Source organism: Lynx canadensis, chromosome A1 (assembly GCF_007474595.2).
Source record: "Lynx canadensis isolate LIC74 chromosome A1, mLynCan4.pri.v2, whole genome shotgun sequence".
Classification (NCBI taxonomy): Eukaryota; Metazoa; Chordata; class Mammalia; order Carnivora; family Felidae; genus Lynx; species Lynx canadensis.
Window position 1 is genome coordinate 51747711 of NC_044303.2, and position 22253 is coordinate 51769963.

General features: G+C 38.4%; 1 protein-coding gene across 7 annotated transcripts in view; it reads left to right on the plus strand.

The window, feature by feature from the left end:
- The window catches only part of SCEL (sciellin), a 174314-nt gene that overhangs the window by 102924 nt on the left and 49137 nt on the right, over positions 1-22253 (plus strand). For all 7 annotated transcript variants that reach the window (XM_032592327.1, XM_030312283.2, XM_032592335.1 and 4 more), the window contains 7 exons: positions 9689-9769; positions 11932-11997; positions 14596-14655; positions 18435-18479; positions 19825-19884; positions 20187-20246; positions 20887-20946. In XM_032592327.1, coding sequence (XP_032448218.1) covers positions 9689-9769; positions 11932-11997; positions 14596-14655; positions 18435-18479; positions 19825-19884; positions 20187-20246; positions 20887-20946 — 432 coding nt within the window. The remainder of the gene's footprint in view (positions 1-9688; positions 9770-11931; positions 11998-14595; positions 14656-18434; positions 18480-19824; positions 19885-20186; positions 20247-20886; positions 20947-22253) is intronic.

Here is a 22253-nt window from a genome sequence, read left to right on the forward strand (position 1 = left end):
AGGATCAAAAGAGATGCTTAAGGTAAACCTTAAAGAGTAAGCAAGAGAAAGCTAGGTACAGAGATGAGGTAGGGGTGGAACCATTCCAAGAAGAAAGGAGAGGAGGGGCAAATGTTCTAATACCAGAGAGCATGGTGTGTGTGTCCGTGTGTATGTTTGCATGTGTGTGTGTGCGTGTGTGTGTGTGTGTGTATAGAACTATGGGACTTCTATCCAAGAAGCATTCTCTGCATTCTTCTTTATCAGTTATGTTTAGTCATAGCAGGAAATCTAGTAATTACAAATTCAATATCATTTCGAAAAATGTCTAGATAACCATTTATAGATATACATTTATAATTTGTGATAAGCTTAGGTACCTTTTCAGAATATCATGTTTCTTTTTTGTGTTAATGCTTTGCTATTGTGTAATTTGAGCTCTGGCTGTGCTTGAGATTGTGATATATATCATAGAAAGTACAAATGTCATCGCTGTGGATAATTATCAGGTAAGAGCCAGTGAAGTCTGCCTTTCCCACTTTCTGCTTTTTGAATATGAATCAGAAAGCAATTTGTTAGCAATTGCTAGTGTATGCCTTCAGTTTTCAAGTTGTTAAACTTTTCCTCATTTTTGAGTCCTTCACAAGATTGATAAGATAACCTTTGCCAGCCTTGAGCCAGGGCATGGACAATAGACTCCATTCATGGAAGATATTCAGTCACATCATGATGAAATATGGACACAGCGTTTCTAGGAAGTTGATGTTGAAGTTACTTCCAATTTCAGAACCAACTGTTCAATGTTTGTATTCTGTTTATGATACATTCAAGTCTTCCTATGTTTTTATGTGACTTAGAGAGCCCGTGGTTAAATGGCATGTGGAGCTCATTTAAGAAACTTAGTGAAACTGAATTAAGGTAGTTTCTTAACAGACAATAAGAATATTTATGATGTTACCCATTATGGCGATTCAGGACCACCGATGAAGCCAATTCCACCACTACCACCACTACCAAAACACCAATCTGGTTTTTTCTGGAATTGTTTCGGAAGACAGAGAAGAAAATACATAGCTTCCGATAAAATTAAAATAGTGGAAACACACCTAAGAAATTTCCCTAGGAAATTACCACATAGTTAAATGCTTGCTATGTACTTTTATATTTTCTCATCTGTATTTGTTCAACCTCTTCTTCAGTGGTTTTTATTGTCAGTGAGTTGATTGGTAGAGTTGAAGGAGGAAAGAAAATCCTGATTGAGATGTGAGTTGCCATGGCAACTACAGTTATATTTTTCTGTGTGTAACTATAAATGGTAAAATGTAACCCTTCTAATTATACTGCTACATTTTTAACTCTATTGGTACCAGACCCTCTGCAAAGTTTGTTGTCATGGTAAATTAAATCTATATGTTTCATTTGTATCCCAACAAAAGTCTTTATTTTAATTAGAATCTGTTTTGCAAAAACTAAGATTCTAAAACTCTTAGTAAAATATCAAACTACAGTGATTTTAAAATCTAATCTGAATGCCTACAAATAGCCCTTCTGGACATTCAAAATAATTAAAATGTTAACTTGAATCAAGGTTTATAATTTTTGAAGTGTGTCATTTGAATAGAATGAAAAGAAAGCAAATTAAAAATGTGCCAGTGGAGGGCTTAAGCTTTATTTAGCAGAAAGTTGCTTTTTCCTCAGTCCTATGAAGTCAACATAGACAGGCTCTGCTCTCCTAATGCTAGTTTTAAGTAACTCATGCATTCAAACAACAACCATCAAAGACATCCCTGCTCCCCACCCCCCATCCAGATTCACCACCCCTGCTCCCTTGGAGCCCCTGTTGCCTCTATTGCTGCCCCAGGTTGCTCCTTGAACTATGATGAAGCGGCAAACCCTCAGACTCAGAAGCAGGAGCAAGGAAAAAGCTGTGAGAATCAGGGTACTGAGGGGCAAGGGCCCTGCCGAAACCATCACCCTCCAGGTTACAGCTCCCTCTGTCCCAGCCATAAAAACAGTTTGATTTTTTTAAAAAAGTGATTTCACCCTGTAGTAGTATTGTCTGAAGGTCTATCAAATAGAGATTGTAAATCTCACCTCTAAAAGCATGAAAATTCTGAGAGATTAAAGGGGCTGTCTGTGGTGATTCAAATCTTAGTGTCAATTACATAAATCATGTTTTTTTCCTGGTAAAACTGAGCAGAATTGGGACAGGCTGAGGGATGGTGGCTTGAATTTCATGAATAGGGGATGGCTTTGGAGGAAGAAGACTGGGAGGGAGAGAGTCCTAGGTGTGGTATAGTGTAAGTGACAGGAGCATACTGTGACATAGACTAGGCTTCCAAGAACGTAGGAAGAGGGTAGTGGGAAAAGTGGGTGAGGGGTGTGTGCAAGGGCCTACATTTTACTTAAGAGTGTCTGCACACTGGGGGCACTGCTTTGTCCTCTGATCTTTCTTCTTCCTCTGTCAGAAATAGACAGAATATTAGATACGTGGAATCACAGTATGTGTAGCCTTTTGAATATGGCTCTTTCACTTAGCACAATGGATGTGGGGTTCATCCATGCTGTTCTGTGTATCAGTAGCTTATTCCTTTTCATTGCTGAGTAGTATTCCATTATTTGGAGCTATACAGTTCATTTATCCATTCAACTGGTGAAGGAAATTCGGGTTGTTTTCATAGGCTCTAAGAGTTCACATATGGGTTTTTGTGTGTACCTATTTCTTGGTGTGTGGGATTGCTAGGTCATATGGTAAGCATTTAACTTTATAAGAAACTTCTGAGCAGTTTTTAAAGTGACTATTTTATTTTGCACCCCACCAGCAACACACAAGAGTTCAAGTTGTTTCACTTCCTTAACATTACTTAGTACTGTCAGCTTTTAAAAGAATTATTTTAGCCATTCTGATATGTGTGGAGTGTATCTCATCCTGGCTGTAATTTGCATTTCCCTAAAGACTAGTGATGTCAAGAATCTTCTCATTCGTTTATTTGTCGCCTGTACATCTTCTCTGGTTAAATATCTGTTCAAATCGTTGGCCTATGTTTTCAATGGGTGGTTTGTTTCCTTGCTGTATATTTGCAAGTTTTAAAAACTTATGTACTGCTTACAAGTCCTAAGTCAGATATGTGATTTGCATGCATTTTTCTCCCAATGTGACTTGGGAGAAAAATCCTTCTCTTAACAATGTATTTTTGCAGAGCAAAAGTTTTTATTTAATGAAGTCCGGTTTATCAAGTTATTGTTATTTTTTGAGTAAACTGTGCTGTTGGTGTCATATCTGAGAGCCCTCTGCCTAACCCACAGCCACAAAGATTTTTCTTCTAAGAGTTTTATACTTGTATGTTTTATATACAGGTCTATGATTCATTTTGAGTAGATTTTTTTTTTTTTGAGAGACAGTGAGAGTGAGAGCGAGAGAATGAGAGAGTGAGAGAGCGAGAGAGCATGCGCGAGAGAGAGCATGCACAAGCAGGGGAAGGACAGAAGGAGAGGGAGAGAGAGAATCTTAAGCAAGCCCCATGCTCAGCGCAGATCCCGACATGGGGGTTGATCTCACCACTGTGAGATCATGATCTGAGCAAAAATCAAGAGTCAGATGTTTAACTGACTGAACCACTCAGGGGGCCCCTGGAGTAGACTCTTTTTCAATGCTAAAAAATTTTAGAACTTTACCTGATAGTAATTGGACTATTCTTATTATGTCTTTGAGAAAATATCTAGGGACCAAAAGTTGCTATGAATTTAACAATACTTAAAATTTCTGTCTCTTTGTGTCTATTGGCTAGCTAAAGTTTACATATTTTCTTATAGAGCTAATTAAATTATGTTAATTTAAATTGTATTAACCACAGCCACATCTACATACATTTGGAAAGTGCAGTATATCAATGTGCAAGGTGCTTAGTCTATAGCAAGTACTTGGGGCTCGGTGGAATTAAGGATGCCTTGTAATAACTCTGCCTTCCCACAGTCATGTAGTGGTTTGCCAGCCACAGATCTGGACAGATCTTCTCCTTTTGTAGATAAAGAAGCAGAGGTTCAGAGAATCAGCCCTCTTTCTAGGGTCCAACTGAGTTAGTGGCAAAGCTAGTCTAAAACGTAGGTCTCTGGAATTTTGAGGAAGGTGCATGCTCTATTGCTGTGTTATGGTTTCTTGAAATGGCCCCTGGCCACTAGGAAGTGAGACTTCATTATAGTAATCATTCTTTTGAACATGTGCCTTACATTCTATAAGCTCTTTGAGATCAGGGACCACATCTTTTCTAGTTTTTGAATGCCCAGTTTTGCTCATATGTTGCTATGTGTCCTAATATTAAAACTGGGGCATTTGTGGAATAAATGCTTGTTGAGCTAATGACTCCTTCCTTGGGCAAGAAAGTAATGCATGACAACATATTGTTATTAGATTTTCACTGGGAATACTGGTGTATTGGTATTGGTCTGATCCAGTATGATCTAGAGAATAACACATGAGATTCAACATCAGAAAAACTAAGCTGAAACCCTGGCTGGCTGAACTACGTACTAGCACCGTGACGTAGGGCAGATTACTTAACCTTTGGGACTCATCGAAAAACAAAACAAAACAAAACAAAAAACAAAACATACTCCATGAGATAGATGTATGAATGGAATAAAATAATGCTTGTGAGAGGTTGACCAAGTTAGTATGGTACTGAAACTCAAAAACTAGAAGTTCCATCTCCTTTGTCACTTTATGGGAATAAAAATTCAGTGTGTGAAAAACAAAGCCTAAGCATGATGGAAGTTGAAAACAAAACTCACAGTTAAATGTTAGAGTTGATTATTCTTGTTTCAATCTAGGCATGTGCTGTAGTAATGAAATGCTTTTCACAAGAGTGTGTAGACAGAAGTACCAGAGCCAGGCATGTTTTGCAAAAAAGCCATGATGAAGAGAAGTGATTTTTGTAGCAGCACAAGAAAAAGAAGTAATATAAACTGCTTCATGATGTCATTTCTATTAGCTCTGGCCTTTGGGCTCATCTGCAAGTTTTCCCATTTCTTATGAAAGCTGTCTTTTTTATTCCCAGAAGTTATTCCTTACAATTATAGTCACTCATGTGGTGGCATGGATCCTGCAAAGGTCTTGTCGGCTTGAAGGAAAGACGGGGGTAGAGCCAGGGGTCAACTTATCCAAGCTTAAATATTGCATCTCACAGTGGTATTCAAAGAGGATTGTTCCACATGCATGTCTCTTGTTTCCTTCTCTTCAAAACATTCTGGGCCACAGCTTCCTGCCTCGCTCTTGCATTTTAATCCCCTGGCTTGGCATTACATCAAGCTCCTGGCATGGCATGAATGACTTCTCTCATTGCCCCTAAGGGCTTGGGTTCTGTCATCTGTGGCTGTCATTGCGGAGATGCAAATGAAAGCTTCTTTGAGGTGAATCGAAGTCAATGTGGCATTGCCTAGCCCCAGCCCAGCAGCGCTCTAAATGCAGCACCTTCCGAAATAAATATTCCCCTCTATTTTTCTTGGCCTTCACAACTGCACACCCACCTTTTCTTTCCAGAGTAGTCCCCAAACCATATCTGTACCGTGTACTACTTCCATATCCATATCTGCTTCCCAGATATACAGTCAATATCTATCACCTGCCTCTTTGAGGGCTTAGCCATTCTAACATGGAGGAACTTTAGCTTTTCGTCAGTGTGATTCTGGCATAGGCAAACTTTGGCACCATTCTATTTCTCCTTTTTGTAATCCTCCTTCTCATCTTTTTATCTCTCTCCTGCCTGTTCTCAGACATCCAGTGTCCTGTGCAGACTTACTATTTCCCAGGACTGACCACCTTCTTACCCCTTTCATCTACCCCTGGAAGAAAAGCATATAATCAGTGAATCCACCCAGGTACACTAAAGACACGTTATCACTTGTGATATCCCATTATCCCCAACACAGGGATATTGTTTGAAAAGAGAAGGTTATGGCATTTCATATAAAATAATATCTAATTATAAAATCAACACTAAACCAGAATGGGGAGACTATTTTTTTAGGTAAATTGTTTTTCAGGTTTTAAAACCTAAACAGGTTTTAAACGTTTCAAGCTGCCCTTCAGTTCTCATTTCCTTCCTCAACAAATAGAAATGCATCCAATCATTCCCTCTTTCAACACATCTGTATTGGGCACCTAAATCATACACAATCCTAGTATTTAGGATATAACTATACTTCTAAGAACTTTCAGCTCAGTATGGAGACAGAAAATTATGTGTAATCCAGAACAGTGTGGTATGGGCCTAAAGAGGGTATGCTGTGGGGAGACATAGGGATGTATCCAGCACAGGTTTGGGTGCCACAAGGGACAGTAATGACTAAGCCAAGTCTGAAGCTACAGGAAGAAGTATCCAGGGGAAAGGGAGAAGCAGGTAGTCCAGAGAGCAGAGGGAATATGGTGATGGGGTGGTTAGGAGTGCAAGGGTTAGGAGAGCATACAGTGTTGGGTTTATGTGGGGTAACAAAAGCCACAGCACTAGGTGTATAGTGAGCACTTACAGTGAGCCAGGCAGTGCTCGAATTCTTTGCAGGCCCTTCTCCTGGGTTCAATGCCACCATCAACACAAGGAGCAGGAGACTGACCATACTCTGTGCACTGCCCATCACCCAGATGATCACAATCACATCACACTCTGCTGAGAAAGATTTAGGACTGATTGCATCACCTCCTCCATCTCTATGGCCACAGATCCCCATGAGAAGCTCGGTCTGATCATTTCTTGTCACCTTGAGTAGCCCCACAGAGCTCTGTCCATCACTGACCCTGACCCAAACTAGCAGCAGCCTAAGCACTCAAACCTTGCACAGTACCTCCCTGGATGTGTCATCTATTACCATCAAAACTGGCTGCTCTGCAGTCTTGTCTTTGAATAGCACTCATCTGTTTGTTGAGCTCTTCCAGAAGACTCTGCTTCCATGGGGTCCAGAAGAAGAGGAGACGTCCTGTTTGCTCTTCATTGCTACTTCCTATCAATGTTACCTTTCTCCTCCCTAAAGATCCCCTATCTTCCTTGAAATTATGGCATCATGAGCTTCTCTTCATCATTGCAGTCAATTGAAGGTCTCAGAGTCACTCACCACCCCTCTTTCAAGATTCTGGCACCAGGCTCATGGTCTCTGTCACACCTGCCTCCTGCCATAATGCTTGGTGATTTTCAAACCCATGTGGAGGATCCTTCCTCCAACTGGCCTCTCACTTTCTTGATCTCCTCTCCAATATTCTTGTCCTTTGCCCTACCTCAGCTATCCATACATCTTGCCTTTGTAAGTAACCATATGCATTTCAAAGTTTTTCCATTCTGCTTCTACTTTCTACTCCATTCAGCCCACTCTCTCCAGTCCTCTGATTCTAGAAATTTCTCAGCCTCAGCCCCACCAATCACCAATCCACTGATTCTTCACATTGCCTCTACCCTCATATCCTCTGTTCCCTCCATGTCCATCTCAGATCCCACAGTCCTTCCTTATAATCATTTCCTCATACCCCCCTTCCCTTCCTTTGCCCTCATTCTCTTTGTTGCACTCACTTGGCTGAATTAGAAGCTTAGTTAAATCCACCTCTCTGTTTCACCTGTTTCTGCCCCCTAAGCAGCTGAATATGGCAAGAGAAAACAATGGGAGCTAGTTTTATTTTAATTCAATGGCCACGAACCTCCATTGAGCTACTGGTGCTGCCCAGGGATCCCTAGGATATCATGGGGGAGGGTTTATGGAGCCAAACTTCCTGGTTCAGATTCCTCCCTCTGCCACTTACCAGCTGTATCATCAGGGATATTTATCTTCACTTTCTGAGCCTCAGTCTTCTCATGTATAAGGTAGAAAGAAGAATGATACTTATCTCTGGGATCACAGTGAGGATTAAATGAGAGAGCTCTCTGTGTTTCCATCTGTGACCAACCAATCATCTCACTTGTGTCTCAGGTACCCTTACTTCTCAAGTCTCATTGTTTTCTGCTCACTCTGCTGCACCATCAAATTTCACTGATTCACTGGGTCATTCTCATCGCTATGTATGCAAACTCTAGTAACCTTCCTTGACCTATCAACCTTCAGGAAGCCACCCATTTCTCTGCAAAACACCTCTATCTCCTATTTTCTCTTAAATACACTCCTATAAAGTTGTTTTTCACTACTGCTCCATCAAAACTGCTCTCATCAGCGTTACCAGTGAGCACAATCTTGCCAAAACCATGGAAACTTCCCCATCCTTGTTTTATTTGATCTGTCCATTGCATTTGGTATGGCCAGTTCCTCCCTGCTTGAGACTTCCCTCACTTGACTTCTGGGGCACTACACCTTCCTATTTCTCTTTGGCCACTTCTCCTTGGACTCTTTTGCTGTTTCCTTCTCATACCCTTGACATCTAAATATTGCAGGGCTGAACCCTGAGCCCTCTCTGTTTCTTCATTTACACTGAGTCTCTTGGCGATCTCGTCCAGTTTCAAGTGTCAAATGGCATCTCTAAGTTGATGATGCCCATATTTATATGTTCTTCCTCCAATATCCTCGTGGCTCATTTTATCATTTCCTTTAGGTCTTGACTCAAATTTCACTTCACAGAGACGCCTTCCCATTTTATATAAAATGGTGTTCTTGCACCATCAGTCTATATATTATATTCTCTTACTCTGTTTTATTTTCTTCATCTGTCATATATTTATTTGTGCATTGAAAGCCTTTTGAGAAGAGAGAAATTATCACTTTGTAGAATGCCTTGTACATAGAAAGCTACCAATACATGTTTATTAAATAAAAGCATGATCTCATTCAGCCCTGACAACACCCCAGCAACCTTATGAGAAGGGTTATTATAGATGAAGAGATGGAATCAAGTTAGCCCATTATCATACAGCAGGCAGTTCAGACAGCTGGACTCCAGAGCCTACATGCTCACCTAGCATGCTACAGAAGCCAGAGGGGTACCTGGAGTCTGGATCACAAGGGTACTTTTAGTAGGTATGGAATTGATCTTGAGGATAATAGGGAGCTACTGGAGTGGTAGTGGTGGGGGTTGGGGGTGACATGCCCTGGGTAAGGTGCTGACTCCATCCAAAATATGTACATACTTGCCTGTCTGCAATTCCTGGGTCATCGAATCATGCTGGCTCAGAAGCCGCCTTGGCTCTGGGTTGGAAAGTTTAGGCTGACAGCATATGTATGCTTTGCTAGCAGCAAACTGGCCTGTGCTGCCAATATTTAAACCAGATTTAGTTAAGAGCTTTGAGTCAACTTTATCTTGATGTCTGTAAAACTGAAAACTTTTCTTGCTGTTTCCATAGCAGCCTGATGGTTGACATAATTCCTAAAGAAGATTATATGTTAATGCCCAAGAACGATTTATTACACTCATGGGCTGCTGACCCAAAATGCCACAACTTGAGCTAGATAGTCTAGGAAATATTAAGCTTTTAAAAGGACATTATATTTCAAACTATAATAAAACAGGATGAGGTTTCCAAAAATCTGATTAAATGAACTTTTAAAATGCCTGTAATTTAAATATTTGACTCCTCTAAAGTTTAGCGCGGTATAGATTCTGGCCTTTCATCTACCTCATGCCAGGGGGGTGAGGCAGTTGTAAGATGCACAAGCTATTTCCATATAGGCAATAAGTACATTTGGTTAATAGATGCTAAAATTTGCAATGTTTCCATGGTGAAATGAACTGCTGTTTTCTGTTTTAAAGGGAACCAACTGTTCGCCCTCCAATACCTCCAAAGCCCATTTCTCCTGTTTCATCTCCTAACCAGCAGAGACGGGAGAATAGGTGAGACCTGGCATTCCAGAATTTCTTGGCCAAAAGAAGCAGTTATAGAAATGAAAGCAAATGAATTGTGACTTGTTTTGTGCAAAGCATGGGTATGTTTTGTGCACACATTCACTGAAGAAGCACTTGTAAAGCTTTTCTAGTTTTCTATTTGCCGACACAAATATGTATTTACGTTTGCCTTTGAATACTTATGGCCATTTCCCATCTTATCGAAATACATTTTCAAGATAGAAGCTGAAGTATTATACATGAATACATATATAAATACATATATAATGACATATATAAATACACAGAAACTATACATATTTTTTTTACTGAAAACATATATATATATAATATATATGTATTACCTATACATACAGTTTATATTTACTCCTAGTTAAGTTTCCCATTAAAAGCTACATTTTCTGATAAAAGATGTTCTTCAACTTTGTGTTACTACTCAAGCTCTCCCTTATGTTAGAAATACTTTTGGGTAGCTCCTTAGTCTTGTGTTAGCTAAGGAATTTGCAATTTATTTCAAACCAATTACATTTTTAAAAATGTTCTGATTAACCTGTCTCCAAATAAAAAAACAAAAACAGACTTGCTTTTCCATTTTGAATCTCTGACAGTCTATAATTAATACTTACAAACGAATTCAGAGATCTGAAAGTTTTCCCATGTGTTTATGTTAAACTGTTTAAAAGTCTCAGGCTGTTTTTTAAGACGTGCATTGCACATTTCCGTTATTATTGTGAGATTAAAAAAAAAATGTTATTTCACTGAAGACTGACTACATTAGATCCACTTGATTGCCTGCCTTTGATTCTTTTGTATTTTTGCATTTTGATGGTGATTTTTGTTGACAACATGAAAGAAAATTCTAGAACTATTCTTCAGAAAGCGGGTAACTTCAGATAGAAAATGCTGACTGGGCAGCAGGGCTAAGTAGCATTAGGTGTTCAGCCTATTGAGTTAAAAAACTATGTCTGAATTTCTGTTCAGTGAAACTTCACAAGATCTTTGAAATTTTGTCCTTAAGATGAGAAGATAATTTTTTCCCTTTTAATGAGCCAGGAGAATACCTCTTCATTGAATTAATTAAAAATATAGACCATTTATAACTTTTTATTTGTGCAATGGTTATAATTATACTCTTAAAACAACTTCTTAAGCTTTCTAACTTACATTATTTTTCCTTTTATAGTATTGACCAATTAAATCTGAATTTGAATAAGATTTTTTTATGGGACCTTAAATAAATTGCCTTTAGTACTATCTAAATTCTAATCTAAAATCAGCAACTCTAGAACAGTGAGCTTGTATAGATTCAAAAAAATCTAAATTTCACGGGAATTGGTCTAATCCATTTTTACTACTTTAATTTCTTTCTTCTCCCCCCAATGATCTTAAAAATAAAATTAGGACAACTTGCATGTTTTAAACCCTCATTACTTTAATCACAGCAAGATGATTTTAATGAAAGAATATGAAAGGGAAGTGTTTCCTATGTAATTAACACATGTCCTCAGGAGTACAAAAAATAGTTGAATATAGTTTCTTGAGAACAAGCAAGAATGTTTAAGTAGGTCAATCATATACTTAGGAAAATAACAGAGAAAAACCTTATATCATATTTTGTGACAGAACCTAACTTCATAAGCTTTTATTCTATCAACTCAATGTGATCATTCTCAATGTGGTGGGCTTGTTGGAAATTTAAAATATTTCCTATCTTATCTGAGCAAATATATTTCTCGATCGTATTCAAATGAGGTAAGTCTTTAAGAAAAAAAAATCATTCCTTTGCTGCCTAATAATAAAAACGATTCTTAAGAGATAAGTATGAAAATGCTTTATTGATGATTGGAGACTAAAATAAAATGAACATAAACATATTTAGAACAGATATTTCTGGATATATCTAGTGGTTAAAAATGTATTAAAGGAGACAGGCTAAATTGCAAAAGTATTATATTGGACCCCAGATTTTCACATAGGAAATGGTTGAGTTCTAGCCAAACAAAAGAGTGAGATAAAGTTTGTTATCTCAAGTAGCTATTGCTCCAACACACTGTGATATTTTTGAACATAAATGTTTTCTTAAAAATTTATATTTAACAGAGAAGTGTTTTCTTATCTAACAGACATTATCTTTAACTTTGAAAATATAGGCAGATATGTCCACCTAAACCAGGTGTATATACAGAAGCCAACAGATCTGCTGAAAGAAATATAAGGTACAATGATCTCTATCTCTATCTATGTAATTGTAGAAATGATGAAGTTTGCTTTATTAGCATACTTAAAGTACAAGGCAATTAATAATAAAATAGACAAAATCGGTTTTCCAGCTGGCTTTGAGATAGTGGTTAATAAATATTTTTATATGCACCTACAGAATTTTATTCTTTTTTTTCCTATCCCAAGCTTTACATTAGGGAAACAACCAAAGTTGTCTCAACATGATAACAGAATAAAATTAAACCCCTTAAGAAAGGAAAACACCTGTCTATTCCCAGCACTTGTCCCAAGGTCTGTGATATAGTTGTATTGATGTTTATTTATTTATTTATTTATTTAAATTAATTTTTTATTTTTTAAAATTTACATCCAAATTAGTTAGCATATAGTGCAACAATGATTTCAGGAGTAGATTCCTTAGTGCCCCTTACCCATTTAGTCCATCCCCCCTCCCACCACCCCTCTAGTAACCCTCTGTTTGTTCTCCATATTTAAGAGTCTCTTCTGTTGTGTCCCCCTCCCTGTTTTTATATTATTTTTGTTTCCCTTCCCTTATGTTCATCTGTTTTGTCTCTTAAAGTCCTCATATGAGTTAAGTCCTATGATTTTTGTCTTTCTCTGACTAATTTCACTTAGCATAATACCCTCCAGTTCTATCCACGTAATTGCAAATGGCAAGATTTCATTCTTTTTGATTGCCAAGTAATACTCCATTGTATATATATACCACATCTTCTTTATCCATTCATCCATGGATGGACATTTGGGCTCTTTCCATACTTTGGCCACTGTTGATAGTGCTGCTATAAACATGGGGGTGCATGTGTCCCTTCAAAATAGCACATCTGTATCCCTTGGATAAATGCCTAGTAGTGCAATTGCTGGGTTGCTGTAGTTCTATTTTTAGTTTTTTGAGGAACCTCCATACTGTTTTCCAGAGTGGCTGCACCAGCTTGCATTCCCAGATGTTTAGTTTTTTAAGTTGACTTATTTATTTTTGAGAGAAAGGGAGTGAGAGAGGGAAGGAGGGGGGAGAGGCAGAGAGAGAGAGGGAGAGAGATTCCCCAGTAGGCACTGTCAGCACAGATCCCAATGCAGGGCTTGAACACAGACTGTGAGATCATGACCTGAGCCGAAACCAAGTGTCAGAAGCTTAACCAACTAGGCCACCCAGGTGCCCCTAGTTGTGTTGTTTAAATGAATAGGTGGAAATATAGTCATTTGACTGAACTAGTTCTGCAAAGGCTTTGCTAGTATTGGCTGCAAAATAAGGCCATATCCAGCTCCACTCACATCACCAGGAAAAGACTCACAAATTGTATTGATCTTTGGGTAAGGTTTCCCCATGACAGTCCTGATTTATGCCTCTTGTCTTGCACATCCCATCTAGTTTAGTATTTATTGTGGTTATATTGTTTTTATATTTTTATTTTTTAGAAAAAACACTATTTTTGAAATTAGTTTTGAATGATGCTATTTTATCGACATCAATATGATAGACCATTTTTTTTATTATGGTAAAAAACATAATAGTAAGTTTACCATCTTATCCATTGTGACAACCAATGTTGCAAAGTTCAAAACTTACATACTTTTTTTTTATTATTATCTCCCTTGACTCTCAGAAGAGTCCCAGTTTGAAACATACATCACATGGATACCTTACCTTTGGGGAGAATCACCTTTTCCTTCCACTTAGTAACTTAAATATAACTGTATCTCAGCATTGCCCAAGCTGTGTCCCATGTACCACAAGACGTCAATGCATGTTCTGTGAAAGAAGGGTTTAATGGCCAACACATTTAGGAGACACAATTAAACAGTTCTCTACCACAGGACTTCTCAGAAATTTTAATGTGTTTACACATATTCCGAATCTCTGAAAGTTGGTTATATTTCCCAAATTTACTTGACTGCAAAATTCTTTCTTCGTAGAACCCTATTAACCTTCTATAAAACACTGTCTTGAAAATCTTAAATACAGGGACACCAGTAAGCATTTTCCCTTTTTATGATCTTTTTATGATCTAGGGACACCAGTGTGGATTCAAATACTCTATGTGTCAGGTGATTCCTCCTACCCTATAGTTTAAAATATACTTTCTTTCCCTTTGGAAGCCTAAGAAGACAGATACTTTGACTGCATGTGAAGGACTAATTAATCATCTGGACATGTTGCTTAATGCTCTTTGGCTGTAGTTGAAAAACCTCTGAACACACTTCTGTGTTCACTTGTGCAGTTAACCATACTTTCTTTTCCATTTCCTTTTTTAAAGGAAATGTGGGAGAAGCCAATGTGTTTAGGAGACACTGTAGTTATTTCAGTGAGCATTAGATGCCAGAGCCAATGTCCAGTGAAATGACTGGTGTTTTGTGTATGTGTGTGTGTGTGTGTGTGTGTGTGTGTGTGTGTATGATATCTATCATATCAGCCCTATATCATGAGCTGGTATGATAGAACAATTTCATTATGCAGTTAAAGTCAGTAACTCCTGAACACATGGACTATTGTTTACTGAAAACATAAGAATTTCTAGCTACTTCAAATATAGCTCTACTGTCATTGACTTGTGTTTATTTTTCATCATTTGAAGGAGTCAGGATCTCGAGAACATAGTCAAAGTGGCCACTTCACTTCAGAAAACTAACAGGGGGTAAGAGCTCAGAGCTTTGAGCTTATGTTTTTCTTTTTTTTAAATGTTTCAAAAAAGGCTTAACCGGTTCCTTTAAAAGTTCCAAATATAAACAAAATTCCAACGCTATTTATATAATTTAAAAGAAGAAAGAGTCCGTCTCTCTAAGTAAGTGTCCCTGAAAAATGGGCAACACTGACATTTATGGATACTTTTCTTCTTCTGCTTTGTCTTTTGGTGATTGTACTCATCCTTGTCACCTCCGCTGTCTGTGGTTTTGACCTTGTTCCAAGTCCTTGTCCTGTATTTATGTTGCTGGCTCAGATCTCAACTTCTCTGCCTTCCCAGCACCCTCATTTAGAGTGTCCTAGGCCATATTTACCTTCCTTCCCAAATGCACTATTTCCTGACTTCTTTCTGTTCTTTCCTTCAGCCAAGCTCACCTTTCTGAATCATTCTTCATTCTTCCATGTCTTTCCCCTTAATGTAGTGTCACACATATATGCATTAAATGTCTAAAATTCTCTTCATGCTCACATGGCCTCACCCCAGTTCAAACCTTCATGGGCACCATCATAAGTTAGAGTAGCTACCCAGATTTACTTACGTTCCCTCAGTCTCTTCTCCCCTAAACCATCACTGCCACTTCTTAAAATTCTGCTTGAACAACTACTTCACTGGCTCCCCCTTGCCCGTTCAATTACATATAACCTTTGCTAACCTGGCTCCAGCCTAATGTTCCAGAGTTATTTCTGACTTTGCCCTCACATTTACCCTACACGAAATAGCAAATTAAACCACTTTCTTTCTGCAGTTTCCAGACATTGTGCCTTTGTTTATGCCATCCCACCTACATAGCAGCCTTTCCCGGCCTCAAGGCCACCATATCAATCCATCCAAGTCCTACGTATTTTTCAAGATCTAGATCAGATATCACTTCTTCTGTGAAGTCTTCACAGAATGATCCAGTGAGATCATTCCAGTGAGTTCTATTTATCTAAGCTATTCGAACCCCCTATTTATGTGTTATAACAACTAATCATAACTGATGTTGTTTCATGGTATCTATGTCAGCATCTCACCCTCTCTGTCATCTGTTCAGTTTCTTAGTGCAGATGTTTTGTTTTATTCACCATAAGTCATTTGCAGTGTCTAACAGGAATCTTTCGTGCAATGTAGGTACTTATATAATAGATTATGGTAAATAATGAATGAACAGTGGGAGACCTGGAGTATAAAAATTCCATATTTTAAATGCCATGCCTACAAAAATTCTCATTGCTTGGTGGAATTCAGCAATGCAATGCTGAGTGTGATTGGGGACCATGGTCTCAGTCAAAAGAACTGAAGAGAAGAAACAGAGGTGACACATTGCCCTTCTGTGCACAAAACTAATTGGAGCTCTGAATCCAGGTGGGGACTCCAGAAAGTATCCTGAATGTTTCACTTCCACCTTCTCTTGTCTGAGTGCCTAGATCTCTAATTCTATTTACTTTACTTTTATGAGGTCATATTTTGTTTTTAAGAGAGATTGGACAGTGTTTTGGTGAGTGGTGGGGATGTTTGAGAGGGAGATATGTGAGTGATGCTGAAGGGAAGTTATGGTTTGGCACAAAGAGAAACACCGGGAACTACTGTCAGTCTTGTCCCCTCTCCCTAGGCACGATGCACGAAATCCACAGAAAGATGTGTTCTTTGCAGGGAGAAGTTACTGCTCTGGCATCATTCCTCCAAGGGGAATGTCTGTTGGATTGACATACCCAAGGACCATTACTATGGGCCATCTGTAGGGACTAGAAGTAGCTTCATTCACCTGAGCTGCTCTTTGTGATATTCCTTCGTGAAGTGGACTGTCACTCCTATCTGATTAAGAGCATTTAATTTCTTGCACATGCAATGGTGAAATTTAATATTCAAAGCTTTTATCGATGTAAGGTCACTTTAAAAGCCCAACTTCTTTCTTCAGAATATTATCTCCATTTTATTTAATTTGCCACAGATTGTCTTCTCATGATTTATGCCAATTTTTTGTGATAAACGTGAGCAACCCCAGATTCTGATCATCACATTGTTGTGACTCACATTAGCCAGAAAGGTCTGGGGCTACAATTTTGTAGGATTCTTAGGTTTGTTCTTATCCTGGGAGATATGGAGAGAGTCATACCCTCAGAGGTAGAAGGTGGGATTGCAAGCAAGAAACAACAGTGGGGCACTGTGTCGGGGATAGAATGTTAATTAATTCTTGTCAGGGTCAGCAACTTTTGTATTTCAGTATTTATCCTCAGCCTTCAATCCTACCACTGAATATGTAACATTGTTTGAGAAGTTTCATTTATGTGATGGCTGCTAATGAAACATGTTTTAGGGTCACTGAGAGGACTTGCCCAGTGGCTATATTCTGGCAGTGCGTGGTGCCAGGCACCTTCAAAGCACATGAATGACTCAGAACTATACTTCTCTAGCCTGAGCCAAAGTCTTGATGTCTCTAAAAGCTGTTTAAAAAATAAATATAGCAAGCATTTATTTAATGAAAAATTTAATAGACTGGGAAGTGTTTGTTATAATGGCCAAAATCAATTGAAAGTTTATGACTTGCCAGACAGCATGCTACAAACTTTATACTCATTAGCTCATTGATTCTTTTCTCAGGTGGGTACAATTAGTATTGTTGGACAGATGGAAAAATTGAGGCAACAACAGATTAGGTAACACACCCAGAGTCACCAACCAGTAAGTGGTGAATCCTGGATTGGGATGCAGGTACCCCTGACATGGGACCCTGAGTATGTAACTACCGAGTTACTTGGCCTCATGGTTTCCTGGTCAGTACCAGTGATGACTCAAGAGGAACATTGAGAAAGTGTGGAAAATGTGTGATTCTAGAGCAGGAAGAAGGAAAAACCATGATTTGTGATCTAAAACTGGAAGGGAAGAGAGATGGAGGCAAAGCGGTGACAGAAATATTGAAGAGAGACCATGCTGTGAGGAGCAAACAGGAACAAGAAACCCACTGAGGCTGCCTTCCTGGGGGAAAGACCTGAGCTCAGGTGGCTCTAAGGGATATTCTAGAACCCAGGGGCTTAGCTTAAACGGGTTGTTTGTTCCTCAAGAAACAGCCAGAAAGTTGCAGTTCTCAAAAGCAGAAACAAGATAGCAAATTTAGTGGACTTGAAATGAGATAGGAGCACAATTCAAGAAAGCAGCCAGACTTACGGATGAACAGGTGTTTTCTGATAGTTACTTTGTGCAGGTACATTATGCAAATGTATAGAATCTGTAACTAGTCAATGTACATATATTTGTTGATTCAGTCAAAAACCTGTATTAAGTATTTATTGTATAAAGGACACGGTATTAAAGACTGAAGAGAGTCCACTGTAAAATACAGTTCTAAATTTTAAGTGGAGCATGTGTGTGTGTGTGTGTGTGTGTGTGTGTGTGTGTGAAAGAGAGAGAGATGTAGGAGCAGGAACATTATCATGAGACAAGTGTGCAGTTGTTACATTACAAAATATAGTAGCCTAAGTGTCATAAAGGAGATGAACAAAAACAAAATGCAGCAAAGTTTCCAAAAATGTAGAGGACTCTATTCCTGTGGAGGCCTGGGAAATGTGTCTTGGAGAAAGGTATTTGAAAGAGCCTTGAAGGATAAACAAGATTCTCATAGAGGAAAAAGGTGGGGCCTGTGTTGTATTCCAGAGAACTAACCAAAACAGGGGTTTAAGGTGGACCGGCCCTTTGACTCTGAACAGGCTTTTACTGATGTGAGATTTTTTTTGTTTTTGTTTTTCTTCCAAAAGTGAAGAATTGGATAATATCATCAAAACGAACAAAAGCTTGAATAGGTAAGATTTGAAAACATCCAATTTTTGTTCTATTACTGAGTTGGATAATGTGACTTCTTATGTCTCTTTAGTATTTGAGCACAAGGACCCACATATGGGGCTAATGAAAAGCGGCCTACAAATCTTGAATAAAAAGCTTGCAGGCGTCACTACCAATGAAAGGCTATTCCAATCTAAAGAGACTAATATTAATGTGTCTTTGATTTTCATACTCTGTTTAGTGAGGCAGTTATATAAAACCACAGTTCTCTTCCTGAAATATTAGTATATTAGCATGCAGGCAGCCTTTAGTTTGGTCACTCAGTGCTTTCAGTTTTATGCTTTACAAAAGCCACTTATTATCTTAGTTAACTTTATCTCCTTAATTTTAAATCATTTATAATTGCTCACTTTAAAAATTATAATGATTGAGGTTTGTGTTGGAAGTGAGTGCAGTTTTTGCTATCTCTCTGTTCCTTTGCCTACCAACATACTAAATGGGTAGGAATCAGAGAAAAAGAGAAACTAGGCAAATGTCAAAGGAGCTCATTGATCAGAGAGATGTGGTTTTCATACCCTGTTCTGACAATATGATCTTATGATTGACTATCAACAACTCATTTAAGTTTGCTTCTATTCAGTTTATTCATTTACAAAGAGAGAGGGTATTAGATCAAGGATCACAGACTCCATGGGCTCCCAGGGCAGAAGGGACCTGACTGTATGAAACATAGGGCAATGCCCTGTCCAAGGACTCCAGCTGTTTCTCAGCTGCTGACAGGCCCAGTGTTGCAGACCATTCTCAGGATATCTTGAAAATCCAGGTTTCGATGTGTCATGGCCATCTTTGTAAACACTGGCTCACATTAAAAACAAAACGCTCTTGGGGCGCCTGGGTGGCTCAGTTGGTTGAGCATCCGACTTCGGCTCAGGTCATGATCTCGCTGTGCTGACAGCTCAGAGCCTGGAGCCTGCTTCGGATTCTGTGTCTTCCTCTCTCTCTTCCCCTCCCCCACTCACACTCTGTCTCTCTCTCCTTCAAAAATCAATAAACATTAAAAAAAATGTTTTTTAAACAAAATGCTCTGAATCCAAACAACATGTCATGGATCTACTATGTGTGGATCCCCAGTTTGTATCTTCTATCTTATTTTTCCCTAAGGTCCACTGCAATTTAAATTTTGAGTCTTTGAAAATACCTATTTGGAATAAACCAGTTTCAAGAATTGTGTCTCATCGTTTGCAACCAGCTACTATTTCCTGTCTATAACTGACCTCTATATAGAAATACAAACTGGTCTATATTTCTTTAGAGTTAAGTATGTATTATTACCACTGACAAGGTTTTTTATTAATACATTTAAAGAAATCAAGGTCTTGACGGTCTCTTCAGAGCAAATCCTAAGGCAGATCAAACAGAGAAAAGGTAAGTGCAGCTGTCCCTAACCTGAAAATATGGTCTCCCAGATTCCTTGCTGTGTTCTTTCAGACATTAGCTGGAAGGGAGTTGTATCCTGTGGCATGGAAATGTACTAGCAGATGGGGTAGTGCTCTCTGTATTGTACATTAAGCTCAGACATAATTGCCCAGAAGGATTTCTGCTCTTCCATTCAATAAGAGTAAATGAGCAATTCGTGAAGAATGTTTATGGTATCCGACCTTTTAAGATACCACAAAATTTTATTTCAATATGTAGTCTTTTTTATTGGAGTTTCTTTGTGTTTACAGAGCCAAGAGCCTTGAAAATCTCATTTTTATGAGTACCCGAACAGACAAAGATGACAAAGGGTAAGATTTGACTGAGACTCTTACAGGCCTCTTTGATTGAGTCCTAGACTATATACCATCCTGGGTTCAGCCTCTGGCTCAAGACAAGGCAGGCTGGTGGAACAGGCCCTCCCTGGATGGGGGTGAGGAGATGGGTGGATATCTTGGTGGTGGCTCTGCCACCAACATCCGTCTGGATGACCCTGGGCAAGTCACTTAACCTCTGGAACCACTGTGTCCTCCTCCCAAGATGAAGGGCATGACCTAGATGATCTCCAAGTTCCCTTTTGTATCTAAAAATGAAAAAAAAAAACTCCAGCTGGCTGTTACAACTAGTGGACTGGCTTATGAAATAAACATATTTACTATAAGACGTTTTGATGCTGGAAGCACAGCCTCTCATCACTGAAGTCTTTATGATGTTCTAAGGCACTTTTCAGTTGGAATCTTGGTTGAGTCACTTCATATGTATATCATGGATATATTTATAAATATCTCAAGATCAAGAGTCCTGCTTTTACTTATTTTATATTATAAAAAGGGTTAGGGAATGATTAGTAACTGCACTGATAGCATTTAAGAGGTTAATTTATAGTTCTACACTGATACTGATGTACTAGAAAATTGACTTACCTTATGATACTATTTTTTATGTGAAAAGAAACCGAACTCTTGACAGTTTTATTAAAGAAAATCCCGCAATAGTCAAGAATGATGAAAGGTAAGAATTTATGAGATCTTTACTGTCTTTCCCCCAGACTGGATGCTTACCTTGTACATGGTTAGTTCTTAGATTTACCTTCCTAACATGATAATTATTTCTATTGTCTCGATTATCTGTTAAAGCCATCTCTCTGTGCCAGTCTGTGCACAGAATGGTATTCTAGCTTTCCAAGTCAATCTTGGCAAATACATGCTGAGTCCTCTCTGATGTAGAACACTTGAAGTCTGTATGATGAAAAGGGTTGGCAGTAAGAATTTCACAGATACAGAATCCTTATTAGCAATCTATTATTATAATGTAAATGTACAAGTATTATTACAGGTATTTTTTTTTTCACATGAAGAACAGATGAAATGGGAAAACAGTCAATTCTCTGCGAATGGTTATATGAGCTGTATAGGAAAAGATGTGATTTCCGATATTTAAAAAATGAAATTGGGAAGGGTCCATGAAAGTGGTGGAAAATAAGAAAATTAGGATGAGCATCTCAATTAAATCATTTCTGGGCTGGTAAAGAGAAGAAAAGAGATGTGATTTATAATGTGGGATAACTGATAGGAACTGGCTTTTTGATGCAGGAATGACTGAGCTCACTGACCTGGAGAATCCATCCTTCCTTATTTTTCCTTCTTCCCGCCCTTCCTCCCTGCCTTCTTTCTTACACTGAAAGAAACTAAAATGCCAATAGTCTTATCACGGTGAAATCAGAGACAGATGAAAATAGCAAAGGAAAACACCTGGACAATTGGGGGGATTTAGAGAGATTAACTTTAATATCCCCTAATAGCTTTAAGCGATTTGCATGGAAAAAGTTTATTACTGTTTGTAGTCAATTTATATAAAGCACTGGAGACATCATAGAGTTATTTCTACTTTTCCAAGGGTACTTGAGACCTGGGAACTTTTTACTAAAAATGACATGTCTAAATCTTCAAAGGGTTTAGATTTATTTATTTATTTATTTATTTATTTATTTATTTCTCTTTTTTGTTTCTTAATTTTTTTTTAGTATTTATTTTTGAGACAGAGACAGTGCAGGGAGGGGCAGATAGAGAGGGAAACAGAATCTGAAGCAGGCTCCAAGCTCTGAGTTGTCAGCACAGAGCCCAATGCAGGGCTCGAACCCATAAACTGTGAGATCATGACCTGAGCACAAGTCGGATGCTTAACAGACTGAGCCACCCAGGGCTCCCAAAGGGTTTAGATTTAAAATGTTGACTGTCTCATTTCCACCCCTGATTTGAATGATTTTCATGTTTAAAGAAAGCAATATATCAACAAATATATTAAAGTTAGCTTCCCAC